Genomic DNA, 22,248 nt, shown 5'->3' with positions numbered 1-22,248 from the left:
TTCACCACAGATCAACATTTTTATAGTTTCAATAGACTTCTGAACATAGTAGACTGGGACATAACAATGAGAATAGTAATGTGCTGACCTAAGTCCATGCATACTAAAAAAGTAAATACTCGATAACTCTGATTTCATTTTCCCGTTTTCTCCTGTAGATCAAGAAAGCCTACCGACAGAAAGCCTTGACATGCCATCCAGACAAGAACCCAGACAACCCAAAAGCAGGTTAGTGAAAAAGACATGGCACAAGTAAAGGTACAATGTCCACTTCTCCTCACCTTGTATGTCGTCTTTCTTCCTCTGTAGATGATTGTAAAACCTGAACACCATCACCACCAGCCACATCCATGATTCTGACCAGACGCACATTGAGAGAATAGCGTGTGTTCAGCGTCTTGTATTACTAGGAGGTTAACATGGATATTCATGTCCTGTGTGCAGTGTCCCTATCAACAGGGACCATGCTGAAGTCTCCTCTTTAAAGCCTCACCCTCAAGGTGTCAGCAAGCTTCAGTTCGGCTGGCGCCTAGCCAAGCTCAGCTAACCGAACGACTCGTTTCCTTGCAGACTCCCTTAAAAGACCTTGCCTTGAAAAACGAGAAAAAAGTGGAAATAATACTGTTTGTCCAGTTTCAGACGCCGTAGTCAGTATACACTTCCTCAAAATAGTCAGAATTAATAACTCAATAAATCTGTTATTAATCTTGACGTTTTTTGCCGAGGAGATCTTGGTCGCGCAATTTTGCATCCGACTAGGATGTTTCGTGCAATATTTCTCAAGTGAAAAAATGTGCATGAAGATGAGTTGTCTCTCATTGAATGACAACAAAGACTTAATTGAAGAATCCCTACCTTTTTATTTGTATATTTTTATTATTTAATTTGATTTAATTTAAAAAAATCTATATATATATATATTTTTTAATTTTATCCCCTTTTCTCCCCAATTTTCGTGGTATCCAATCGCTAGTAATTACTATCTTGTCTCATCGCTACAACTCCCGTACGGGCTCGGGAGAGACGAAGGTCGAAAGCCACGTGTCCTCCGAAGCACAACCCAACCAAACCGCACTGCTTCTTAACACAGCGCGCCTCCAACCCGGAAGCCAGCCGCACCAATGTGTCGGAGAAAACACCGTGCACCTGGCCCCCTTGGTTAGCGCGCACTGCGCCCGGCTCGCCACAGGAGTCGCTGGAGCGCGATGAGACAAGGATATCCCTACCGGCCAAACCCTCCCTAACCCGGACGACGCTAGGCCAATTGTGCGTCGCCCCACGGACCTCCCGGTCGCGGCCGGCTGCGACAGAGCCTGGGCGCGAACCCAGAGACTCTGGTGGCGCAGCTAGCACTGCGATGCAGTGCCCTAGACCACTGCGCCACCCGGGAGGCGAATCCCTACCTTTTGACCAATCGCCGACAAGGGGGCTTAGACTTTGGCTACCGACTTTGGGGTAGCACAATAAAAAATGTAGTGTGCCCGAACGGCTGAAAAACCCTTTGTCGAAGTCCAAAACGAGCAAAAACCACAAAATGTTGTCATAATATACAGTGCCTTCAGAAAGTATTCAGACCTCGACTTTTTCCACATTTTGTTAGGTTACAGCTTATTCTAAAATTGATTAAATTGTGTTTTCCCCTCATCAATCTACACACAATATCCCATAATATAAAAAAGAAAAACTGAAATATCACATTTACATAATTATTCAGACCCTTTACTCAGTACTTTGAAGCACCTTTGGCAGCAATTACAGCCTTGAGTCTTCTTGGGTATTACACTACAATCTGTATTTGGGGAGTTTCACCCATTCTTTGCTCCACAGCTATTTTCTGGTCTTTCCAGAGATGTTCGATCGGGTTCAAGTCCGGACTCAAGGACATGCAGAGACTTGTCCCGAAGCCACTCCTGCTTTGTCTTGGCTGTGTGCTTAGGGTCGTTGTCCTGTTGGAAGGTGAACCTTCGCCCCAGTCTGAGGTCCTGAGCACTCTGGAGCAGGTTTTCATCAAGGATCTCTCTGTACTTTGCTCCGTTCATCTTTCCCTTGATCCTGACTAGTCTCCCAGTCCCTGCTGCTGAAAAATGTCCCCAAAACATGATGCTGCCACCACCAATCTTTACCATAGGGATGGTGTCAAATTTCCTCCAGACGTGACGCTTGGCATTCAGGCCAATAGTTAAATCTTGGTTTCATCAGACCAGAGAATCTTGTTTCTCATGGTCTGAGTGTCTTTAGGTGACTTTTGGTAAACCCCAAGCGGGCAGTCATGTGCCTTCTACTGAGGAGTAGCTTCCATCTGGCCACTCTAACATAAAGGCCTGATTGGTGGAGTGCTGCAGAGATGGTTGTCCTTCTGGAAGGTTCCCCCATCTCCACAGAGGAACTCTGGAGCTCGGGTACTTGGTCACCTCCCTGACCAAGGCCCTTCTCCCCCGATTGCTCAGTTTGGCCGGGTGGTTGGTGGTTCCAAGCTTCTTCCATTTTAAGAATGATGGAGGCCACTGTGTTCTTGGGGACCTTCAATGCTGCAGACATTTTTTGGTACCCTTCCCCAGATCTGTGCCTCGACACGATCCTGTCTCTGAGCTCTACGGACAATTCCTTCGACCTCATGGCTTGGTTTTTGCTCTGACATGCACTGTCAAATGTGGGACCTTATATAGGCAGGCGTGTGCCTTTTCTAAATTATGTCCAATCAATTGAATTTACCACAGTTGGATTCCAAGTTGTAGAAACATCTCAAAGATGATCAATGGAAACAGGATGCATCTGAGCTCAATTTCGTGTCTCATAGCAAAGGGTCTGAATACTTATGTAAATAAGTTATTTGTGTTTTCTAAAAACCTGTTTATGCTTTGTCAGTATGGGATATTGTGTGTAGACTGCTGAGGATTTTTAAATGTATCCATTTTAGAATATGTCTAACAAAATGTTAGTCAAGGGTCTGAATACTTTCCGAAGGCACTTTATGCACAAACTGTTCCGAACTGTTTCATTTGGGAAGCATGCGGACGCCTTATCCCTTGACTAGACTACCTGGGGCGGCAGGTAGTCTAGAGGTTAGAGCGTTGGACTTGTAACTGAAAGGTTGCAAGACCGAATCCCCGAGCTGACAAGGTAAAATTCTGTCGTTCTGCCCCTGAACAAGGCAGTTAACCCACTGTTCCTAGGCTGTCATTGAAAATAAGAATTTGTTCTTAACTTACTTGCCTAGTTAAAGGTAAAATAAAAAACCCCTCTACAGTCTGCTCCCCTCTGTGCCATGCTGCCAGACAGGCCGGCCACAGGCCTCTACAGACTGGCTAAGCAGAGCAGAGCCTTCCCACAAGCCCTCCAGCCCCCTGGGCCAGTCCCAGCCAGACAGTGTGACCAGTATGTTTGGGACGATATCCAATATCACGATACTCGTTAGTTTTGTGACAAGGAAACAAAACACTTCGGATTTAACTTCTTTAGAAAAACAGCCCTAATGTTGGAAACAAACATCATTATGTTGTCATCCAAAGTCACATTTATTTTCCAAGCTATAGTACACTATTTTAAATACAGCAGGTTTTTAAAGGACCAAAAACTTTTTCATTTATGCCATGGAAGAAGTATCGCAATACTGGTATCGTCCCGGCCCTAATGACCACCGTTTCCCCTGTCAGCCCCCCTGGCCCATCGCGGCCTGTCACCAACAAACATGTCAACAATCAGTTTTGGAAATTTCTATATAATTCTGCGACAGGTGGAAAAAGGCCCATTTGTGAGGCATGTTTTCAAGTGAGGTTTGTGCGGTTGCTGGATTCCTTTTAACTCTTCCTGATTTAAGTAAGAAACGGGAAACAATGGGGTAATAGGGGACTGAGTGGCATAAAATCGCTCTGTAATGAGAAGTAGATGGTGAGGAATATGCACTTCCACATCACATGCAGTGATTTATCCACTCACATGAGAGGGTAAGAGCCCTGAGACTATAGCCCGAAGTGGGATGGGGGGGTGTTGAGTTGAGGTGGGGGTCATCTTCCATCCCCACCCCTATATGCACCCTCTGTGCTGTGACAGTCTGAGCTGCACAAGCCAATGATTCAGCTAGCTCTATTCCATGTGCGTAGGTAAGTTGACCCGTCCACTTGCAGCTCTCTAGAGCCTGCTGTTTATGCTGGTTTCCTCACAGGGAGTAAAAGTATATGCCCGTTAGATAGAAGAAGAAAAAAACTCCCATAAGTGAATGATTAAGCTGGAGCAGTAGAGTGCGGTAATGGGGCCGGTTATGGGCTGGGGGTTTGCGGTTCTGGGTCTGGGGCTGGAAGGTTGGATAGAGGCGAGCACCGGAGGTTTGCGTGGTACTCTTGATTGGCCCTGTGTCCCCTTAGGGCTCCCTAATGGGAGATGGATTGAGAGGCCCGGGTGGGTTTGTGGGAAAAGTGCGGGTGGATCATTAGAGGAACCCGATTTCGTGAGACTCCAGGCACCTTTTAATGCAGGAAATGTCTCCGTTTATCTCAGCCCGGGTCCCGCGTTGGCACAGAGACACCACACAGAGCACACGCCGGCTTGTTTCTTAACCCTGCCTCGTTTCCGTCCTTTCCTCCACACTCCACCAAGTCTCTTCCCTCCTGACCTCCCCCTGCGTGTTAGCAGCTCACTAAGATTGTATTGTTAGCCTTTGTTCCATTTGGTTGTTGTTTTTAAAGCTAACATTCTACACATACACTATGGTCCCCTCGCTCACATCTTACCATTACGTCCTCACTGAGCAGGAATTTGAGATTTGTATATGTTTCTATGTACTGGTAACTGACAAAATAAAGGAAACACCAACAAATTGTTTATATAGGGTGTTGTGCCGCCACAAGCTGCCAGACCACATTCATTGTGCCTTGGCGTAGATTCTACAAGTGTCTGGAACTCTATTGGAGGGATGCGACACCATTTTTTCCACGAGAAATTCCATAATTTGGTGTTTTGGTGATGGAAAATGCTGTCTCAGGCGCTGCTTCAGAATCTCCCATCACACACACAAGCACACACTTTAATCCCACTATGCTCCTTTGAGACGCCTCTTTCAAAGTCAATGAGCTCTCTTTTTCTATCCAGTAATGGGTAACTAGCCATTTTTATACATTACCCTAAGCATGATGGGATGTTAATTACTTAATTCATTCAGAAACCACACCTGTGTGGAAGCACGTGCTTTTACTCATTTACTCAAGTGTTTCCTTTATTTTGGTAGTTATCTGTAAGTACAGTGCAGTATGTATAAATGAACATAGAAAGCAAAACAATCACGTATAAAAAGGTGGCTTTTCGAAAGTGATTTATGACAGTGTCCTTGGTGTTTCCTCCCCAGCTGATCTCTTCCACCAGCTGTCCCAGGCCCTAGAGGTGCTGACTGATGCTGCTGCCAGGGTAAGACTTCTGTCCTTTCTGTCTGTCTGACACACACACACACACACACACACACACACATACACACACACACACACACACACACACACACTCTCCATACCACCACCAGACCCTCTTTCTCTCTTCTCTCCAACTGTTTATCACATCAAACTGTCCTCCTCTCCTCTGTCAGGCTGCTTACGATAAGATCTGCGCTGCCAAGAAACAAGCAGAGCAGAGAAACAACAAGCTAGATGCTAAGAGGAAGAAGATCAAGCTAGGTGATCAACCCTTCCCCTAAAAACACAAGACTGGCTATCAGGATGATGCTAACTGTGTGTGTGTGTTACTGTGTGTGTACGATTTCCACAGACTTGGAGGCCAGGGAACGCCAGGCGGAGGCACATAGTGCAGAGCAGTTCCAAAACACCAGAACACTAGAGGAGGAGGTAAGAAAGACGCAACTTCACAGCATCCTAGTTTCCTATTCTGACCCTAGAACAGATCATACAGGCACGGTTCACTTTCAATGTCAATAACTCAACCACACACATGGGCCTAGAGCAGTGAGGTGGATAAAACCATTCCAGGCATCCTGGAGAATGGATAAAGTAGAACCCTAACTCTGGAACGCTGCATCACACACAGTCAGCCCTAGAGTAGAGTAGAGAGAGAGTAGAGAGAGAGTAGAGAGAGAGTAGAGAGAGAGTAGAGAGAGAGTAGAGAGAGAGTAGAGAGAGAGTAGAGAGTAGAGAGTAGAGAGTAGAGAGAGAGAGAGAGGGAGAGAGAGAGAGAGAGAGAGAGAGAGACTACACTCAATCATAGGACCTACTGAATAGATGAGTCTTCAATAAAGACTTGAAGGTTGAGCCCGAGTCTGCGTCTCTCACATGGGTAGGCAGACCATTCCATAACAATGGAGCTCGATAGGAGAAAGCCCTGCCTCCAGCTGTTTGCTTAGAAATTCTAGGGACAATTAGGAGGCCTGCGTCTTCTGACCGTAGCGTACGTGTAGGTATGTACGGCAGGACCAAATCGGAAAGATAGGTAGGAGCAAGCCCATGTAATGCTTTGTAGGTTAGCAGTAAAACCTTGAAATCAGCCCTTGCCTTAACAGGAAGCCAGTGTAGAGGCTAGCACTTTAGTAATATGATCAACTTTTTTTGGTTCTAAATTCATTGCCATATCATTATTGATACACTTTGCTCGTGAAGTCAATGATAAATAAAAGGTTTGGGATGCTTTTCATTTGAGTCATGATGACTTGCACTCAACCTGTTAAATGCATGCAATTATGGACCATGTGTTGTGACTGGCTGACTGGGAGTGATCACCAGTGGGTGGCAGTATTCTATTCTCAGTATAGTAATGAGCTAGTGGCACTGCACATTGGCTGGTGTTACTGCAGTTCATATGGTCGTGGATTAATGTCCAACCAAGTAAAAGACCACGATCCTTAATAGGCATAGTAAAAGCACTGATTTTAAAGGACAAAACTGATCCTAGATCACTACGCCTACTCTGAGACACTTTGTGAATATTGGCCCAGAACCTATCCTTGAGAGAAGGATGTTCCTTGTTGTTAACCATGAGGTAATTGTCCTGTCAGATTGCCCGTCTGCGAGAGGAGGGCTCCAGGCAGCTGCGGGAGGAACAGAGGCTGATCAAAGAACAGATCCAGAGGGAGAGAGAAGCACAGCTCCACCACACAGGCACAGCAGACTACACAGCTACAGGTACACTACTCAACCACACCAGTCACTCAACATCGCAGTACATTTTACTACCTTGTTACCCACAGAGTCTGGATTACAATGTTCATTCTACTTCTATGGCTGGCACACTTACCATATAACCGTGTAACCGATGGTTATGGATGAAGACTGTCATGAAAATAAAATAACCATCATAACCGGGGAAAAAATGATAAAATCTATATTTTTGGAATGAATAGCTTACTGAAGACAGGACGTCCGAGCATTCGTGCCGTTGAGTCCGTTTCTGGAATAACATGGACTCTTATCAACATGATGAAACTTTGTTGCTCCTTGCTGAAACAAGCAAGGTGTTGTAGCAAATGATTAATAGAATGGGCTTGGAACCTCTCACCCTGGCAAGGGCCACCCACCAAAAAAGGCATTCCGTGACTAGGGCTGTTTCGGTGACCGTAATACCGCCACACCGGAGGTCACAAGTCATGAAGGCAGTCAAATTCCACATGACTGTTTAGTCACGGTAATTAGGCTTCTCCAAGCTCTGATGCTGCTGATGGTCATTGGTAGCCTACCAAACTTGCTAACTGCTTGGTACTCAGCACTCTATTGTCCCTCTAATCACTCTGACATCAACCCAAATGTAATATGAAATCTAATCAAACACTTCATGAGAGCCCATGAGCTCATGTTGCACAACATTTCTATAGGATATGTAATTGTGGGAGAAAACAGCGTGATGGCTGCTAATAAATAAACAAGGATCTCATCAGCTTTCTATAGGCTAGACCTACTATATATATTTCTCAACTTTCCTAATATTAAGCACGTTGCTTATATTAACAACATGAGTATAGCCTACCTGGCTGGCATGAAAATAAACCATGGGGAAAAGCTTCCTCCATTCACTATATAAGTGCATAGATGACATATTTTTTCCCCGCTGCCCCTGTTTCGATACAGGTGCATGATAATGGTAAATTCTAAATCAAAACAAATGTCACACATATATATATTGTTTAGTATATGTAAAGACTAGATTAAATCAAGAATAGTCTGATGGGTGACAATAATAGCCTATTACTTGTGAATGATATATTATCACTTGTGAATGATGCCCAGCATAAGAAACAAAGCCTTTTTTCCCCTTTTCTCTCCCCGAATAGTAGTCACACATCTCATGGAGCCTAGCACATAGGCCTATATTTTTTAATAAGGTTTGTATCACAACTAAAGTGGCCAAATAACTTAAGCAAATGAATCTGCTTTACAAAGGGTGTAGAGCCTAACTGGCATATATATATATATATAAGCAGCGTGTGAGTTTCAAGTTTGGGGAAGATCATTTTCACCATAAATGTTCCTTTTATAATAAAAGCATTACATGCATAATTGCATTTGTGGTCACTTTTGATAATGGTGTGTTCCGCTAATGGAACATTCCCGCTTATAGCCTACTGCGCTTATATTGTGATGAAATAGCCGAATAGTTTATCAACATTTTATGCTAAATGTTCTGATCTGTTTCATCAACCACATTGCATAAAAACGTTTTTGTTGATGCTAGTGGTTGTATTAATTTGGGATCTATCACATCCCACAACTGTCCCAGACTATGTTTGGAATATTTATTTCTTGCACAAAATAGAATAGTTCAACGTTTGTACTATGGGGGATAGTAGATTGACATAGGTTAGTGCTTTTGGTGTTCTTTAGGCCTACTCATCTTGTTGACTGACAAAAAGTAAATGTGGACAGTTCTTCCAATATCTTCAATATGCACCTCAGAATTGGATAAGGACGTGCACAGTTGTGTCCCCATGTGTCGGTTTTCACTTGTGATCGGGTCTTTCTCACAGACTACATGACAGAGAGCCATGTGAGTGAGAGACGTTTCTGATTGTGCAGCACACTCAGGGAAAAGGGCAAAATGCAGCACCCTGGGCCGCAAAAGGCATGGATTTTTTTAGGGTGCATTATGGCCACAAAGGGGATGCCGCCGTGAAATTCGAGGTATGATCAAGTGTTTGTCAAATTGAATGAGAGACTATTGGAGTGTGTACAGCCTGCGCAAAAAACTAAGCAGAGCTCATGCCTTTCAAGCAACTTTTTTCCAAATGTTTTTGCTATTTGAACGGGGTAAAAAAAAAAAAATGTATATATACAATTATTTAACTAGGCAAGTCAGTTTAAGAACAAATTCTTATTTGCAATGATGGCCTAGGAACAGTGGGGAAACTGCCGTGTTCAAGTGCAGAACGATATATATTTTTACCTTGTCAGCTCGGGGATTCGATCTAGAAACCTTTTGGTTACTAGTCCAACTCTCTCACCACTAAGCTACCTGCCATTAACCCCTTGAACGGCTATTACAGAGACCAAGGTCATTTGGCTGGCCAATTACTGTTCAATTCCATGACTATCACCGCCCTATCTACTACCTCTAATTATATGCTGTTGCACATGGTGCTGTCAATCAGACCCACTGCTAAGTCTGTCTACTGAACTAGGCCAGTCAACAGGGCAGTGAGCGGCCAGTTGGCCGGATAGTACACAGTACACAGCTCGTCTGGACAGAACAACAATGGCATGTTCTTTGACTTTTAATATGTTATGTTGCTTAGGAACACAACTGTTTGGACTATTTGTAGGAAAGGCCTATTTTTGTTCATTAGCAAAGAAATAACCTGGCTGCATAATACAGATCTGACTGACGCATATAGCGCTTCATCATCTGGTCCACAAGGTATCCTTTTACATCTTAATATCATATTCTCTCTTTTCATTTGGGGGAAAAAGATGCTTGTTCTGGGCTGGAGCCATGAGAAACCATGGATGGTCTAATAAAGGGTGATGGGAGTCAGCGTTGTGGGAGATGGGGTCTTGGCCTGGCCCCCCATTGCTGCTGCACATTAAGTCAGGCAAGTTCAGCACGTTGTCACTGAGATCTTCTCTGCTCACACGCTATTGGGCCTCTCCAGGCCTCTGCGGCGAGGCCTTCCTGGAACAACGCCCTGTTACAGCTCTGGAGGCACCCGGCAGGTCTGCAGGCTTGGGGTCGGGGCGAGTACAGTACTGTGGAGAGATGAACAACCCAAGACTGATCATGTATGACCTGCGGTGATGCGAGACAACCGATCCTGTCCGTTTCCCAACGGAGAGACAACAATGTCTTGACCACTGTGACAGAGCCCTCCCCGTCCTCGACCAACTGCACGTCTCATTCGTCTTTTGAGATTTTTCGTCTGCTTGAATGAATCATTTTTTCTTTGTCTTTCTCTCTCTCCCTTTCCTTTGCTGTCTTCCAGACGCAGCAGTTGGAAGCCATTCCAAGAGCAATGTGACCCCCAAATTAAAAGTAAGTTCTAATATTGCTTTTAGTCAGGGGATTGGAAGAGGGGTCAGTATTTAGGGTTGAGATTCTTGGCGAAGGAACAAGAGTGGGGGGAGGAGAGCGAGAAGAGTCTTCATACTGGTTTCCTCCTGAGGAATCTCTGAAGTGAGTGGCTCGAATCTCTTAAGGTATTTAATTTGTAAGTGGTTTATGATGGAAACCAAAACATTTGAGATCTAATGGAGAGTACATACACTCCTCCTCCTCCGCCCTGTTCCTCTCCTGTACTGTAGGCCATCGTCAGGAGTGCTGTAACTATGTAAAAAGAGGGTTATTATATTTCCTCTGGAAACTATTCAATTCCCATCTATTAAAGGAAACTGGGGATGTTAGCTAATGTGTTTCTGTATTTAATATTGTTAAAACCTCTGATACCCATCAAGAGCAGTGTATCCCCCAAAGAAGTTTGTGTGTTCAGTTAGGAAAACAAACGTCAGGGCTGAGTGTTGAGTCTGGCTACGGTATTAAACAAATTGTATTCACGTACTGTGCATGTGAATATTATTCCATACATTACTCTGAGGGGCAGTTGTATCTGTTAGCTGGTAACGCGCAATAATGTCAATATCAAAGTCAGACTTCAGTTAGTAATTTTGTTATAGAACAATATTGATAGATGTAAATGAATGACATCTGTGTCTTTTTTAAGCTACAACATTCAAGCGGTATTGTTCCTGGCCCTAGAGCGTTTTTCTTTCCCTCAGTATTCTAATACAATAGGCTCAATTCTGCCGATGTTATCAGTCCTTTATCTTTCAATCTGAGAGAAAAAAAAAATTGCTTCATATTTAGAAAATGTAATAATTTTCACTAATATTTTTGTATTTTATTTTGGGGTAGAATAAAGTCCAAAACTACTGGGGGACATTGACTCTTACGTTTCTAACGGTCCTCAAAGAGTAGATTTCAACAGTGCTATTTGGAAGTTGACCATACACCATTCTTGTCCTCCCCAGTGTGGGGAGAGTGAAATATGATCTCTGATTATGCATTGTTGTTTTTTGTGTGAGGGTATTTGTTTTTGTTCTTACATCTTTAGTTATTTGCGGCTTGCAAGCGTGGGTATTAAATGTACCAGAGCAGTTGGGTACTGCCAGGGAACTCCAATCTCTTAAAAGTGGTTTAGAATGCCAGTAACGTACACCGTAGCAACTTGCTGGAGCAGCCTGAACATTTGGGTATCACCCAAGATCTGCTCTGCCTTGTTAGAAGATTAATGTGGTACAAGGTTATCGTTGGGTAGAGGAGATTGGCCTTGGAAGGAGAAAGCACATTTTGGAAATAATTGTTAAAAAAAGGTGTGTAGGTGGGGGGGGGGGGCGGGGGGGATTCCCAGAAAGGCTCTCCCTGACAGTGAACAGAGTTCTGCTCTGGACCTGGTCCGGTCACTCGCTGCTTGCCATTTATAATTCTGCTCCATTAGTTAGCGAGATACGGTTTTGACACTGCTGAGAATGGAATTAACCTGTTATGTAACATCTTACTCAGAGAGCTAGACGCTTGGAAGAAGAACCATTTACAATTTAAATGCTGTAGAGTTAACTTTCAGCTGTCAGCCAACATTAGAGATCATGGCTTTATTACATGGTATTGGCTAGTAATGACCAAAGCTAACCAGGAGTTTGCTCAGAATAACTCTCACATATTTCTGTGTGATTGAGTGACCCTCCCATTAGCTGCGTGCCACACATATATGTCTAGCAGCAGGTGAGTCAGTCTGGTGTCTTCGGTCCAGATCCCAGTCTGACCTGTCTTAATTTTAGCCCTCCCCTAAGCACGTAAAGCTGACTGTAAATTGACTGCAGGTCTCCCAGGTGGTGGTGGTGGGTATGATCCAAGAGCTGAACAATGTCCCCCTGGAGCTCTGCTCTGCTCCTCGGCCTGGCACGGGCTCAGTCCTGCTTAATCTACGCTTGTCATCAGAACATAAATGTAAAAAACATTTCTCCTGGGGGCTGCAGGAGTGTGTGCTACACCACTGACTATAAATGAAGTATAACTGTAAGAAATCTAAGATATATCGTGAGCCCCGGATATATACCGTATATATCCAGTTCAGGGCTCCAGCTATGCATTTGGTTTGCGTACGTGCTAGCTAAGTGGCTAGATGTAAAGAGCAAGCTTATTGGTTACAGCAGAGATATTCAATCCCCTCTTGGATCAAGATCCCTGTTGCCCCAAAACAATTTTGTTTAAAAAAAATTGCGCCCCTTGTGTGCACTTCCGGTAATACCGTATACCCCGGTATGGTACAGAAACGATATAACAGTATGAAAATCTAGATACCGCCTATCCATAACCCAAAACTGGCAGCTGTGGGGAACATTAGTACAGACTCCATGTAAGTAGGATCCATAACCCAAGACTGGCAGCTTTGGAAAACATTAGTACAGACCCCATGTAAATAGGATCCATAACCCAAAACTGGCAGCTGTGGGGAACATTAGTACAGACTCCATGTAAGTAGGATCCATAACCCAAGACTGGCAGCTTTGGAAAACATTAGTAAAGACCCCATGTAAATAGGATTCATAACCCAAAACTGGCAGCTGTGGGGAACATTAGTACAGACTCCATGGAAGTAGGATCCATAACCCAAGACTGGCAGCTTTGGAAAACATTAGTACAGACTCCATGTAAGTAGGATCCATAACTCAAGACTGGCAGCTTTGGAAAACATTAGTAAAGACCCCATGTAAGTAGGATCCATAACCCAAGACTGGCAGCTTTGGGGAACATTAGTACAGACCCCATGTAAATAGGATTCATAACCCAAAACTGGCAGCTGTGGGGAACATTAGTACAGACCCCATGTAAGTAGGATCCATAACCCAAGACTGGCAGCTTTGGAAAACATTAGTACAAACCCCATGTAAGTAGGATCATAACCAAAGGTGGGTTATCTGTCTCTCTCGGTTTTTCTTTCCTAACTTTTTTTCTTCTCTCTTTTCAGTTGAAGTGGAAGTGTAAAAAAGAGGATGACACCAACGGCGGCTACTCTCAAGACTTTATTTTTAGCCTTCTATCAAAGGTGGGTGCCTTGAACGTGAATCACCAAGTATCACCATACGGCTATGATTCAAAAGGCCATCGCCATTAAGTTGGCACACAGTTATTTCTGAGAGCAACAGTTTCTCACACCTGCATCTCTTGGAAGGAGCTAAGACTCCTACTGTGTGTGTCCTATCAAATGTTCTTATTTGAATGTGTAATGTTGCAGAAGAGACACTGGTTATGTAATCATACTTGTAGAATATAGCTCTCAAGCTATGTCGTGTAAGACTGTCTGTGATGGCTTGTCTTCTGCTGCATCACATACCTGTATCTGTCTGTGATGGCTTGTCCCCTGCTGCATCACAGACCTGTATCTGTCTGTGAGGGCTTGTCCCCTGCTGCATCACAGACCTGTATCTGTCTGTGAGGGCTTGTCCCCTGCTGCATCACAGACCTGTATCTGTCTCCAACTCGCCTGTGATGAGAACTGCCTGGTGTCCAGCTCACTTTTGAGCTCTGCATGACATCAGTGTTTTATATGTTTTATTTTTCCCTTTATACAAGCCCCATTAAGTTTTGTAGCAGTGAAAGGGCTTAGGGCAATGCAGTGCCCTCTTAAAGTGGTGCACGCCATTGTTAGTGTCCCTGCTACTGGGCGGTTTTAGCAGTGCCAGGGGAGTCGCTAGGAAATGTGCTCTTCTCATGCAACCGTGTACCACCTCGAACTGCAACCAGCTAATGGGAGTTTTGGTGGGGCGTAGGTAGTGCAGGAATGAGGATAGGTCAAGTCCAAGTGTCACTGACGTCAAACGGAAGGAAAAAAATGTCAAACTTTGAATTTCTCCTCCGCACGCACTCAATGTACAGTCAGGCGTGGGAGGCTGGGTCAGAGGATTGTGGGAAAAGGAGTGTTGTTGTTTTTGCTAAAGTAAAGAGTGACATTTAAAAAAACAACTTAACGCTATTTGCAATGGCGAGCTTCTCCGATGAGTGGCAGGTAATGCTTGAGTAGGAGTAGCCGCCCATGTGTGGGAAAGGGGACTGTGTGTGTGTTTTGGACTCACACAACCTTACGTCTGCTCTGGAGGGGAGAAAAAATACATATTAAAATATTTGGATTTATGAAATAGGGGTCTACAGAGACTCCCGTTTGTCACTGTTGGCACGCTGTAGAGTGTCCACGTCCATTAGCATTCCTGGCCTGTCCTTTTCCCAGAGAAGCAGATTCCTGGTAATGGGATTCTCAGAGGCCTCCTTGCTGAGACTGCTCTCTAGAAGTGGGCTTAATGAGAGAGGCCCTGTATTTCAGGTGACATACTGTATCAGTCGTGGGCCCTGTCTCTTCTGCAGGCCTTTACCCAGAGGAGCCCAGCCTCCATCAACCTCAATCAGCCAAGAGCCTCTGTAATTATAAGTGCAGCTGAGAGAGATCAGCTTTTACTGCTGTCAGAGACCTAGTCCAAGTCCTGTCTCCACTCTCCAGCTCCTCTCTCTGTCTCTGTCTGTCTCTCCGTGTGTGTGTCAGAGGTCAGTGGTTGACCCAGGCTGGACTGTTCCTCCCCTGTACTCCCCTGCATCTGACGTACTGGCAGGCAGCTGGACAAGGGCCTTGGCTAATTTCAGTTTATACCAAAACATGTTTTATAGAGTTTTCTCACCACACATAGAGTAGACTTACTGAAGAAGTCCAGGATACTGTCTTGATACTTGGAACATGCTAAAAGTCGTTTATGTTGACGTGTCCCAGACATTTCTGTTAGAAATGTTGAGGTTGATATTTTTCTGGAAATTAATCATTAAAAAAAGTTAATGTCATTTTTAAAATCACATTTAGGGATGATATGTTTCTCATTCTCTCTAACAGTATGGGTCCCTCCCACTATCTCTCAAGGGACCAAATCACAGGATGTCCTACGTATAGTTGTTATTGTGTAACTTGAAAACTCAGCCATTACAAGTGTATACTCTAACATTGTCATTGGAGGTGGTGGTCCATAAACTGATGTGATACACTGTGGAATTTAAGCTTTAGAGTCCTGTCTGGTCATCTGTTGGGTTTTTCTTGCTGATTTAATGATGCCCATTTTTCTGGTTCTGTGTTCTACTTTGAGAATACATTGGGTACTAACTGTCTCTGTTTCTGTGGCTCTTTCAGTATGGCAACGTTTTAAATGTTCTCATATCAAGGAAGAAGAGAGGAAGTGCTGTGGTAGAATTTGAAACCGTAAAAGCAGCTGTAAGTATTCTGGTTCATAAATTATACACACATCTCATTTCCTATTGAAAAGTCACTGAAATCAATCAATACCCACCAGCTTTTACTGATTGGCCATTTTTTTACCATTTGGTTTGCACTGAGCATTATGCGTCTCAACAACTTCCCAGCCCAAGGCCCCTAGTTTTCCACACACATGATGACATTCTCATCATCTTGTAGTGTGTGTCTGTAACAGAACAGAGGAGTTGACAGAACAGAGTGTTCTGATGGGAACCAGGAGGATAGAAGGGCTGAGCCGCCTCATTGTTCAGACCACCTGAGTCCTCTGCCCCTTTGCTGTCACATGTTGTTTTGTTGTGGGCTCTGGTGCGATGTGTGGTTCCCCTCAACAGAACATTTCTGCTGTCCCCTGGGGAGCCAGACTCTGGGCCTGCAGTCGCCTTCTCGCTGTCTGGAGATCTCGGGGTCCCTACGCTGCTTGGGAGGGTTGGGGTATCTAAAGTTCACCCCACATGTGTGTTTCAAATGCACAAGGCAAAACCCCACACAATGGCTGGGGTGGAAGACACAACTAACTCTATAGAGCTGAGAGGAGTAGAGGTTGATGTAGCTCCATTAGTGGTGCTGGGGGAAAGAATGGCCTGTCAGCAGATCATGTCACACTAGGGTCTGACGTTACTCCGTTGTTTTTCTCCAGGAATTGGCATATAAGAACGAGAGTGGCCTTACAGCAAACCCACTGAAGATCTCTTGGCTTGAGGGACGACCTGAAGTCATCACCCCAGTGGTGTCGCAGGTTCAGCAAACATCTGGACAGTACTTCCCACCTAAACAGGTATGTAACCAGGGGCAACCGCCACCACAAGCAAGGCAACCTCTCCCCAATGTGCTTAGTCCTAATTCTCCTTCACTCCCATCAACGATAATGTAAGCCCTATGTTGCCAAATATCTCCACGTTGTTGGCTTCCAATCCAAATAACATTTCCTAAACACCATCCCGCAAAGAGAGGTATGTAAACTTCTGCGGTTTTATTTTTGTATCAGCGAGAAAATATTGCCCATGCACTCTCCTTGTCTGGCCCAGAAAAATGTGTTTGGTTAAATGGTCTTAGGTTTGTTTGGCTTGGAGAAGCAGTGTGTTGGCCCGGCGCTGGCCCGATCCTCTGGCCTGTCCCGCCTCTCATTAAGGCCTGACCCACCCGGGAGACCAATGGAATGCCTCACTCCATGAGAATCACACGGTAACCCAACACGACCAGCGTGCAGGCTGGCACGAGAGGGCTTTCTCTCTACCCAGAGTGGTACTCACCCCAGTCTGCCCACCTTTTTGCTAACCTCCTGGTTGGCTTTCATAACACGCATACTGGCAGTTTGGAGGCCTTTTCCAATCAGAGTAAGGTTGTAGCACAGTTGGGAAATGTAGGTGGACGATGAAGGTGATCTGAGTCAGTTTGAGGAGTACAGGAAGTTTCAGCTTCTCTCTGGTCATGAGCTAGACATGACTCGGTCTGTCTGTGTCCATAATCACCATTACTTAGTTTCACTGCTGTGGTCATTTAGGCCTAATAATAATAATAACGCTGACTTTGTTTATAAAGAGCTTTTCCATACATTTGGGCTCGGGTCTACATGGTTTTAGACCAGCAGACTTTCCCTCCCCAGAGATGAGGATAGACTGTTTCACCTCAGCACAGTAACTCAGGCCCCTCGTCAGGGTTAGCACGCCACGCAGGGTTCACAGCCCGGCCCGCGCATTGGGACTTGTCAGAGTAATGTTATTATGGTAACCGGTTTTACCGGTTAAAGCTATCTGACGCAGATTGCTTCATCTCTCGCAGAGCTTTTCAGGGCAGAGAACGAAAACAACATTTATGGCAGTGTAATTTTCACATTAGCCCTCAGTGAGAACGCTTCTCACTAAAGAGGCCCACATGACATAATGGGGATCCAGTGAATATTGGTAATATTGTCCCACATCTGGCCTGGGGTCAGTGGATACTGGGGAGAACCATGGAGGTCCTGGGCAGACTGTCTGGCCTGGGATCAGTGGATACCCCAGGCCATGTACTGTTATAATCTCCACCCGGCACAGCCAGAAGAGGCCTGCCCACCCCTCAGAGCCTGGTTCCTCTCTAGGTTTCTTCTTAGGTTCCTGCCTTTCTAGGGACTTTTTCCTAGCCACCGTGCTTCTACATCTGCATTGCTTGCTGTTTGGGGTTTTAGGCTGTGTTTCTGTATAGCACTTTGTGACATCAGCTGATGTAAGAAGGGCTTTATAAATACATTTGATTGATTGGGGAGAACCATGGTGGTCCTGGGGAGACTGTCTGGGATCCAGAACACTGCTTCTCCCTCTTTCTCCCTCTCTTTTTCACTCTGCTTCCTCTCCCTGTCTTTCTCCCTCTGCTGCCTCTTTCACCCTCCCCCTCATTTTCTCCTTTTCCCTCTCCCTCAGTGTGACCTGCTGCGATCACAGAGGAGCAGCAGTGCTGATACCTGTTTCTTTAACCTCCATCAATCCAGTCCCAGCAAAGCAGGGAACCCAGGGACGCACACGCCTGACTTCACACTATGCGCCACTCTGTTTAATAAGAGAATCTGCTTACACTGGTCTGGGACCTGCTGCTGCACCTGGGCCCCCAAGTCCCCACAGGCCCATGGAGGCCTCTAGTATCACACACTGTAGCAAAGTTGGAGAGACATGGATGAGCCCTGTTGTACTCCTGTGCTGAGTGATTCTCTAAGTTTGTGAATCAAATCAAACCATTTGTCATGTGCCGAATACAAGAGGTGTAGACCATACCGTGAAATGCTTACTTACAAGCCCTTAACCAACAGTGCAGAGAAGAGTTAAGAAAATATTTACCAAACAAAAGTATAACAATAACGAGGCTTTATACAGGGGGTACCGAGTCAGTGTGCGGGGGTACAGGTTAGTTGAGGTAATTTGTATATGTAGGTAGGGGTGAAGTGACGATGAAATAGATAATAATCAGCGAGTAGCTGAACAAATGGGGGGGGGGGTTAATGTAAATAATCCGGTGGCCATTTGATTAATTGTTCAGCAGTCTTCAGGCTTGGGGGTAGAAGCTGTTAAGGAGCCTTTTGGTCCTAGACTTGGCGCTCCGGTACCGCTTGCCATGCGGTGGCAGAGAAAACAGTCTATGACTTGGGTGACTGGAGTCTCTGATAATTTTATGGGCTTTCCTCTGACACCGCCTATTATATAGGTCCTGGATGGCAGGAAGCCTGGCCCCAGTGATGTACTGGGCCGTACGCACTACCCTCTGTATCGTCTTATGGTCAGATGCCGAGCAGTTGCCATACCAGGCGGTGATGCAACCAGTCAGGATACTCTCGACAGTGCAGCTGTAGAACTTTTTGATGATACAGGCCCTCTGTCAGACATGGGTGTGTTGGGTCAGGCGTTTCACCAGTAGGGACACCATGCAGAGACAATACTGTAGGGGTGGTGGTCCATTCACAACGTTCTTCTAAACATAAATAACCAAGCATGTCCCAGCCAGGCCATGGTGCAGAGATTTGCTACCCATGCTCCAGACTAAACTCCCTTGTATTTCGATAGGATCTAGTTTCACCTCCTGAGTGTGCTATGTTTTGTATCACTGCACTGTGCCATAATACATTATCATAATGAGAGGCTGTAAAATATGTATGGTAAATCATTCTGTGCTTGTGCTGTTTTTCAAACAGTCGGTCTCTGTTGACGTTTGATGTCAAGTTTTATTGAATGTCAGTGTGATGTACACAGTCAGCTGTGTGTCTGTTCCTGAAATACTGAGTGGATTACGTAATCTGTTAAGAACAGACTATACTGTCCCTACATAGATGGAATGGTGGTTTGCATGACAATGCGAAGTACATAGTTCAATTATGGTGGATGAGGTGTTCAAGCTGTCCCCCAGAACTCTTCACATTGCTGCCAGACTACAGGGATTCACACAGTGTCAATATGACTCATAGTTGTTAAGCCCTTACCTCCCAGAATCTCTTGAGTTTGGGGTCCACATCCAACCATCTGTATCCTCTCTATCAGAAGAACCTGTACCATAATCATGTCTTTGGAAGTCATAAATCATTGCATCCCCAATTTAGAACAATCGTTTAGCATATTGTCTTTTTAGAGTATTTATTCTGATAAAGACGTATCGCAATACTTGATACGACTTTGTTTATTTAATCTTTGAGGAAACTTAGACTTGGAGCCTGTCACAACATGAACCAGATGTAGCTTGTCATCTGTTCTGGGATGTTTTTTTCCATCATATCGGACCGGCTAGCTTCCTTCTGCTAAAGAAAGAGCACGCTCACCTAAAATAGCCCCCGAGTCTGTCTGGGTCCTGGGATGCTGCGCATAGTCCTACTACAGTTGGCAGCTGGCTGCAGCACTGTACTCTTTCTGGATGGAGATAACAACTCCTAGTGTTCTGACTTCCTGGAAGAGTCCGTTTAGCGAACAAAAGGACTAATGTAACAGATTGGTTAATTTACAGCTGTTGCCAGCTGTTATCGGCATCAATTCATTTAACTGGGCTTTAGCTTAGACGGGGAATAGAGAAAGTGGCGAGATAACTGGACTACCTTAACACGAGGTCTGGGCGCAATGGAGACCACTGCATTTTTCTTCATGGGACAGTTAGAAGGAGCAAAAGGCCATGTGAGACTGTTATTACATTGCTGACTCAGTGTTTTTCCTCTGTGGACTAAAGTTGAATTGAATCTCCTCAGACTTTTGTGCTCCTCTTCGATCTACTGTAACACATTGCATATGAACTTGATCAAATAGCTTGCTAGTTTTAATCAGCGGATGTTAAACTTTTGAGATCTTTTGATCTCAAAAGAAAAAAACCTCTTCTCAAGGTTTTACGATGCCCAAGTGTATCATGGATATCATGCGAAGCAGTACTATTGTGAGCTACCTTGGCCCTAAATGTGTTTTTAAATGGGGGAGAAATGTGTGAACCGGTGGCTCTGTAATGTGTCCTGACACAATGTAGAGTTCCATAAACAATATCAGTTTCAGAAACGGAATGTCTCGGTTGTCAAAACAATATTTCCACCCCCCAAAAATGTCAGATTTATTTTTATTTTTTATAAAAGCCTCTGTCTTTTGTAAGATGGCTTTTGTGGTATTCTGTATGATGGTGAGTTTGGAATTTGAGGGAAAAGTGGTACCAGATATGATGCGGTACCTCAGTTTAAAATGTTTTGCCAGTTGGCACTGTGCCAAGATAATTTGTCTTCCAATTACTCTTCTCACATCAGCCTTGTGAGTTTGGGCGCTTGTTGAGAATAAATTGATGTGACTTCTCGTGTGGAGGAGCCCAGTGCAGACGATGGGGTGTCGTACGGTCCAAGGACAGTCTGCGTGTGTGTGTGGGTGCTGTAGTTCTATCTCTGAGCTCTGTCTGGGACAGTGGGACATTAGTCCGGGTAAGTCTGGGTAAGAGGTCATGTAGATTTAGTCTCCAGGTTTGACAATGAAGTTATGGATGCTGATGAAGCATACAAGGTGGCCTTTCATAGGATTAGGTGAAAGGTGGGAAAGGAAGAGCCATCTTATCTGAGGTTTGACAAGAATAAGAAACCATAATGTATGGTCCTCCTTTCCTGTCCTGAGCAAATTATATCAAGACTCGTTAACTTAGAAAGCCAAGATGTCAATCTGATAAGGCCCAGGAAAACTGTCCGTTATAACGTTCCTTATGAATGGATTACTTGTTCTGCTGGTTCAGGATAAGTGAGGAATAAAGGTTGACTTCATCAAGCCCAACTTCATCTATTCAATAACCTTGCTGTGATGCAGGTGTGGTCAACACTGTGCATCATAACCATTCAGTACTTCCCTTAAGCTCCAGTTCATTGTAATAACAGTAACTTTCAAAGTGAAACCTGTGAATGAGTAGATGGTTGATTTGGCTTGGAATGTCTGTCTGTCTGTACGTGCCTTTGTGTAAGTATCTGACATGGACTACTTTACCTCCAGCTGTCTCATGTAATGTCAGGGTGTAATTTCTCTTCAAACAGTAAGTGTAAAGTGTAACAGACGGGGCTTTAATATGGCCTGTATGGCATCTCATGACTATTAGAAAACCAAACATACGTCAGTCCATCAAAGTGTGTAAGCAGTATTATACAAGCCATCTAAAATGTTGATGCGAACCACTGATCTTGGAATTTGACGAGAGTAAAAGAAGTTAGTGTACACACTGATCTAAAAGAGTGTTTCACAATGTGTCATTATTCTCATAAAACGTACAATATACTGAAAGCCATAATTCGTTTTACTGAAAGATGCACAAAACATATGCAGTACAGATGTACCCACAAACATCAGTGACTCCATTAGATTGTTAACATGCTATTGCTAACGCTGTTTAACTGTTTGTTAGCAGCAGGACACTCATGGCTAGTGAAGTTCTCTGTAACGCCTCAAGGATCCCTGGAATGTAACAGCTTTTAGCTTTGCCCCACCGCTTTCCTTTCCTGACAGCCCCCTGCTGTGGTGCTGGCTGTGACTCTCTTCCAGCTC

The 22,248-nt window shown here is 44.6% G+C and overlaps 1 protein-coding gene across 1 annotated transcript in view; it reads left to right on the top strand.

The window, feature by feature from the left end:
- LOC120060239 (dnaJ homolog subfamily C member 17-like) overlaps positions 1-22,248 on the top strand; it is a 53,526-nt gene that overhangs the window by 17,103 nt on the left and 14,175 nt on the right. The window contains exons 2-10 of the mRNA XM_039009402.1: positions 159-228; positions 5,339-5,397; positions 5,570-5,657; positions 5,749-5,825; positions 6,986-7,112; positions 10,397-10,446; positions 13,436-13,513; positions 15,632-15,712; positions 16,392-16,529. Of these exons, the coding sequence (XP_038865330.1) occupies positions 159-228; positions 5,339-5,397; positions 5,570-5,657; positions 5,749-5,825; positions 6,986-7,112; positions 10,397-10,446; positions 13,436-13,513; positions 15,632-15,712; positions 16,392-16,529 (768 nt within the window). The remainder of the gene's footprint in view (positions 1-158; positions 229-5,338; positions 5,398-5,569; positions 5,658-5,748; positions 5,826-6,985; positions 7,113-10,396; positions 10,447-13,435; positions 13,514-15,631; positions 15,713-16,391; positions 16,530-22,248) is intronic.

The sequence above is a fragment of the Salvelinus namaycush genome, chromosome 15, assembly GCF_016432855.1.
Source record: "Salvelinus namaycush isolate Seneca chromosome 15, SaNama_1.0, whole genome shotgun sequence".
Lineage (NCBI taxonomy): Eukaryota > Metazoa > Chordata > Actinopteri > Salmoniformes > Salmonidae > Salvelinus > Salvelinus namaycush.
This window is presented reverse-complemented; position numbering and strand designations above follow the sequence as displayed.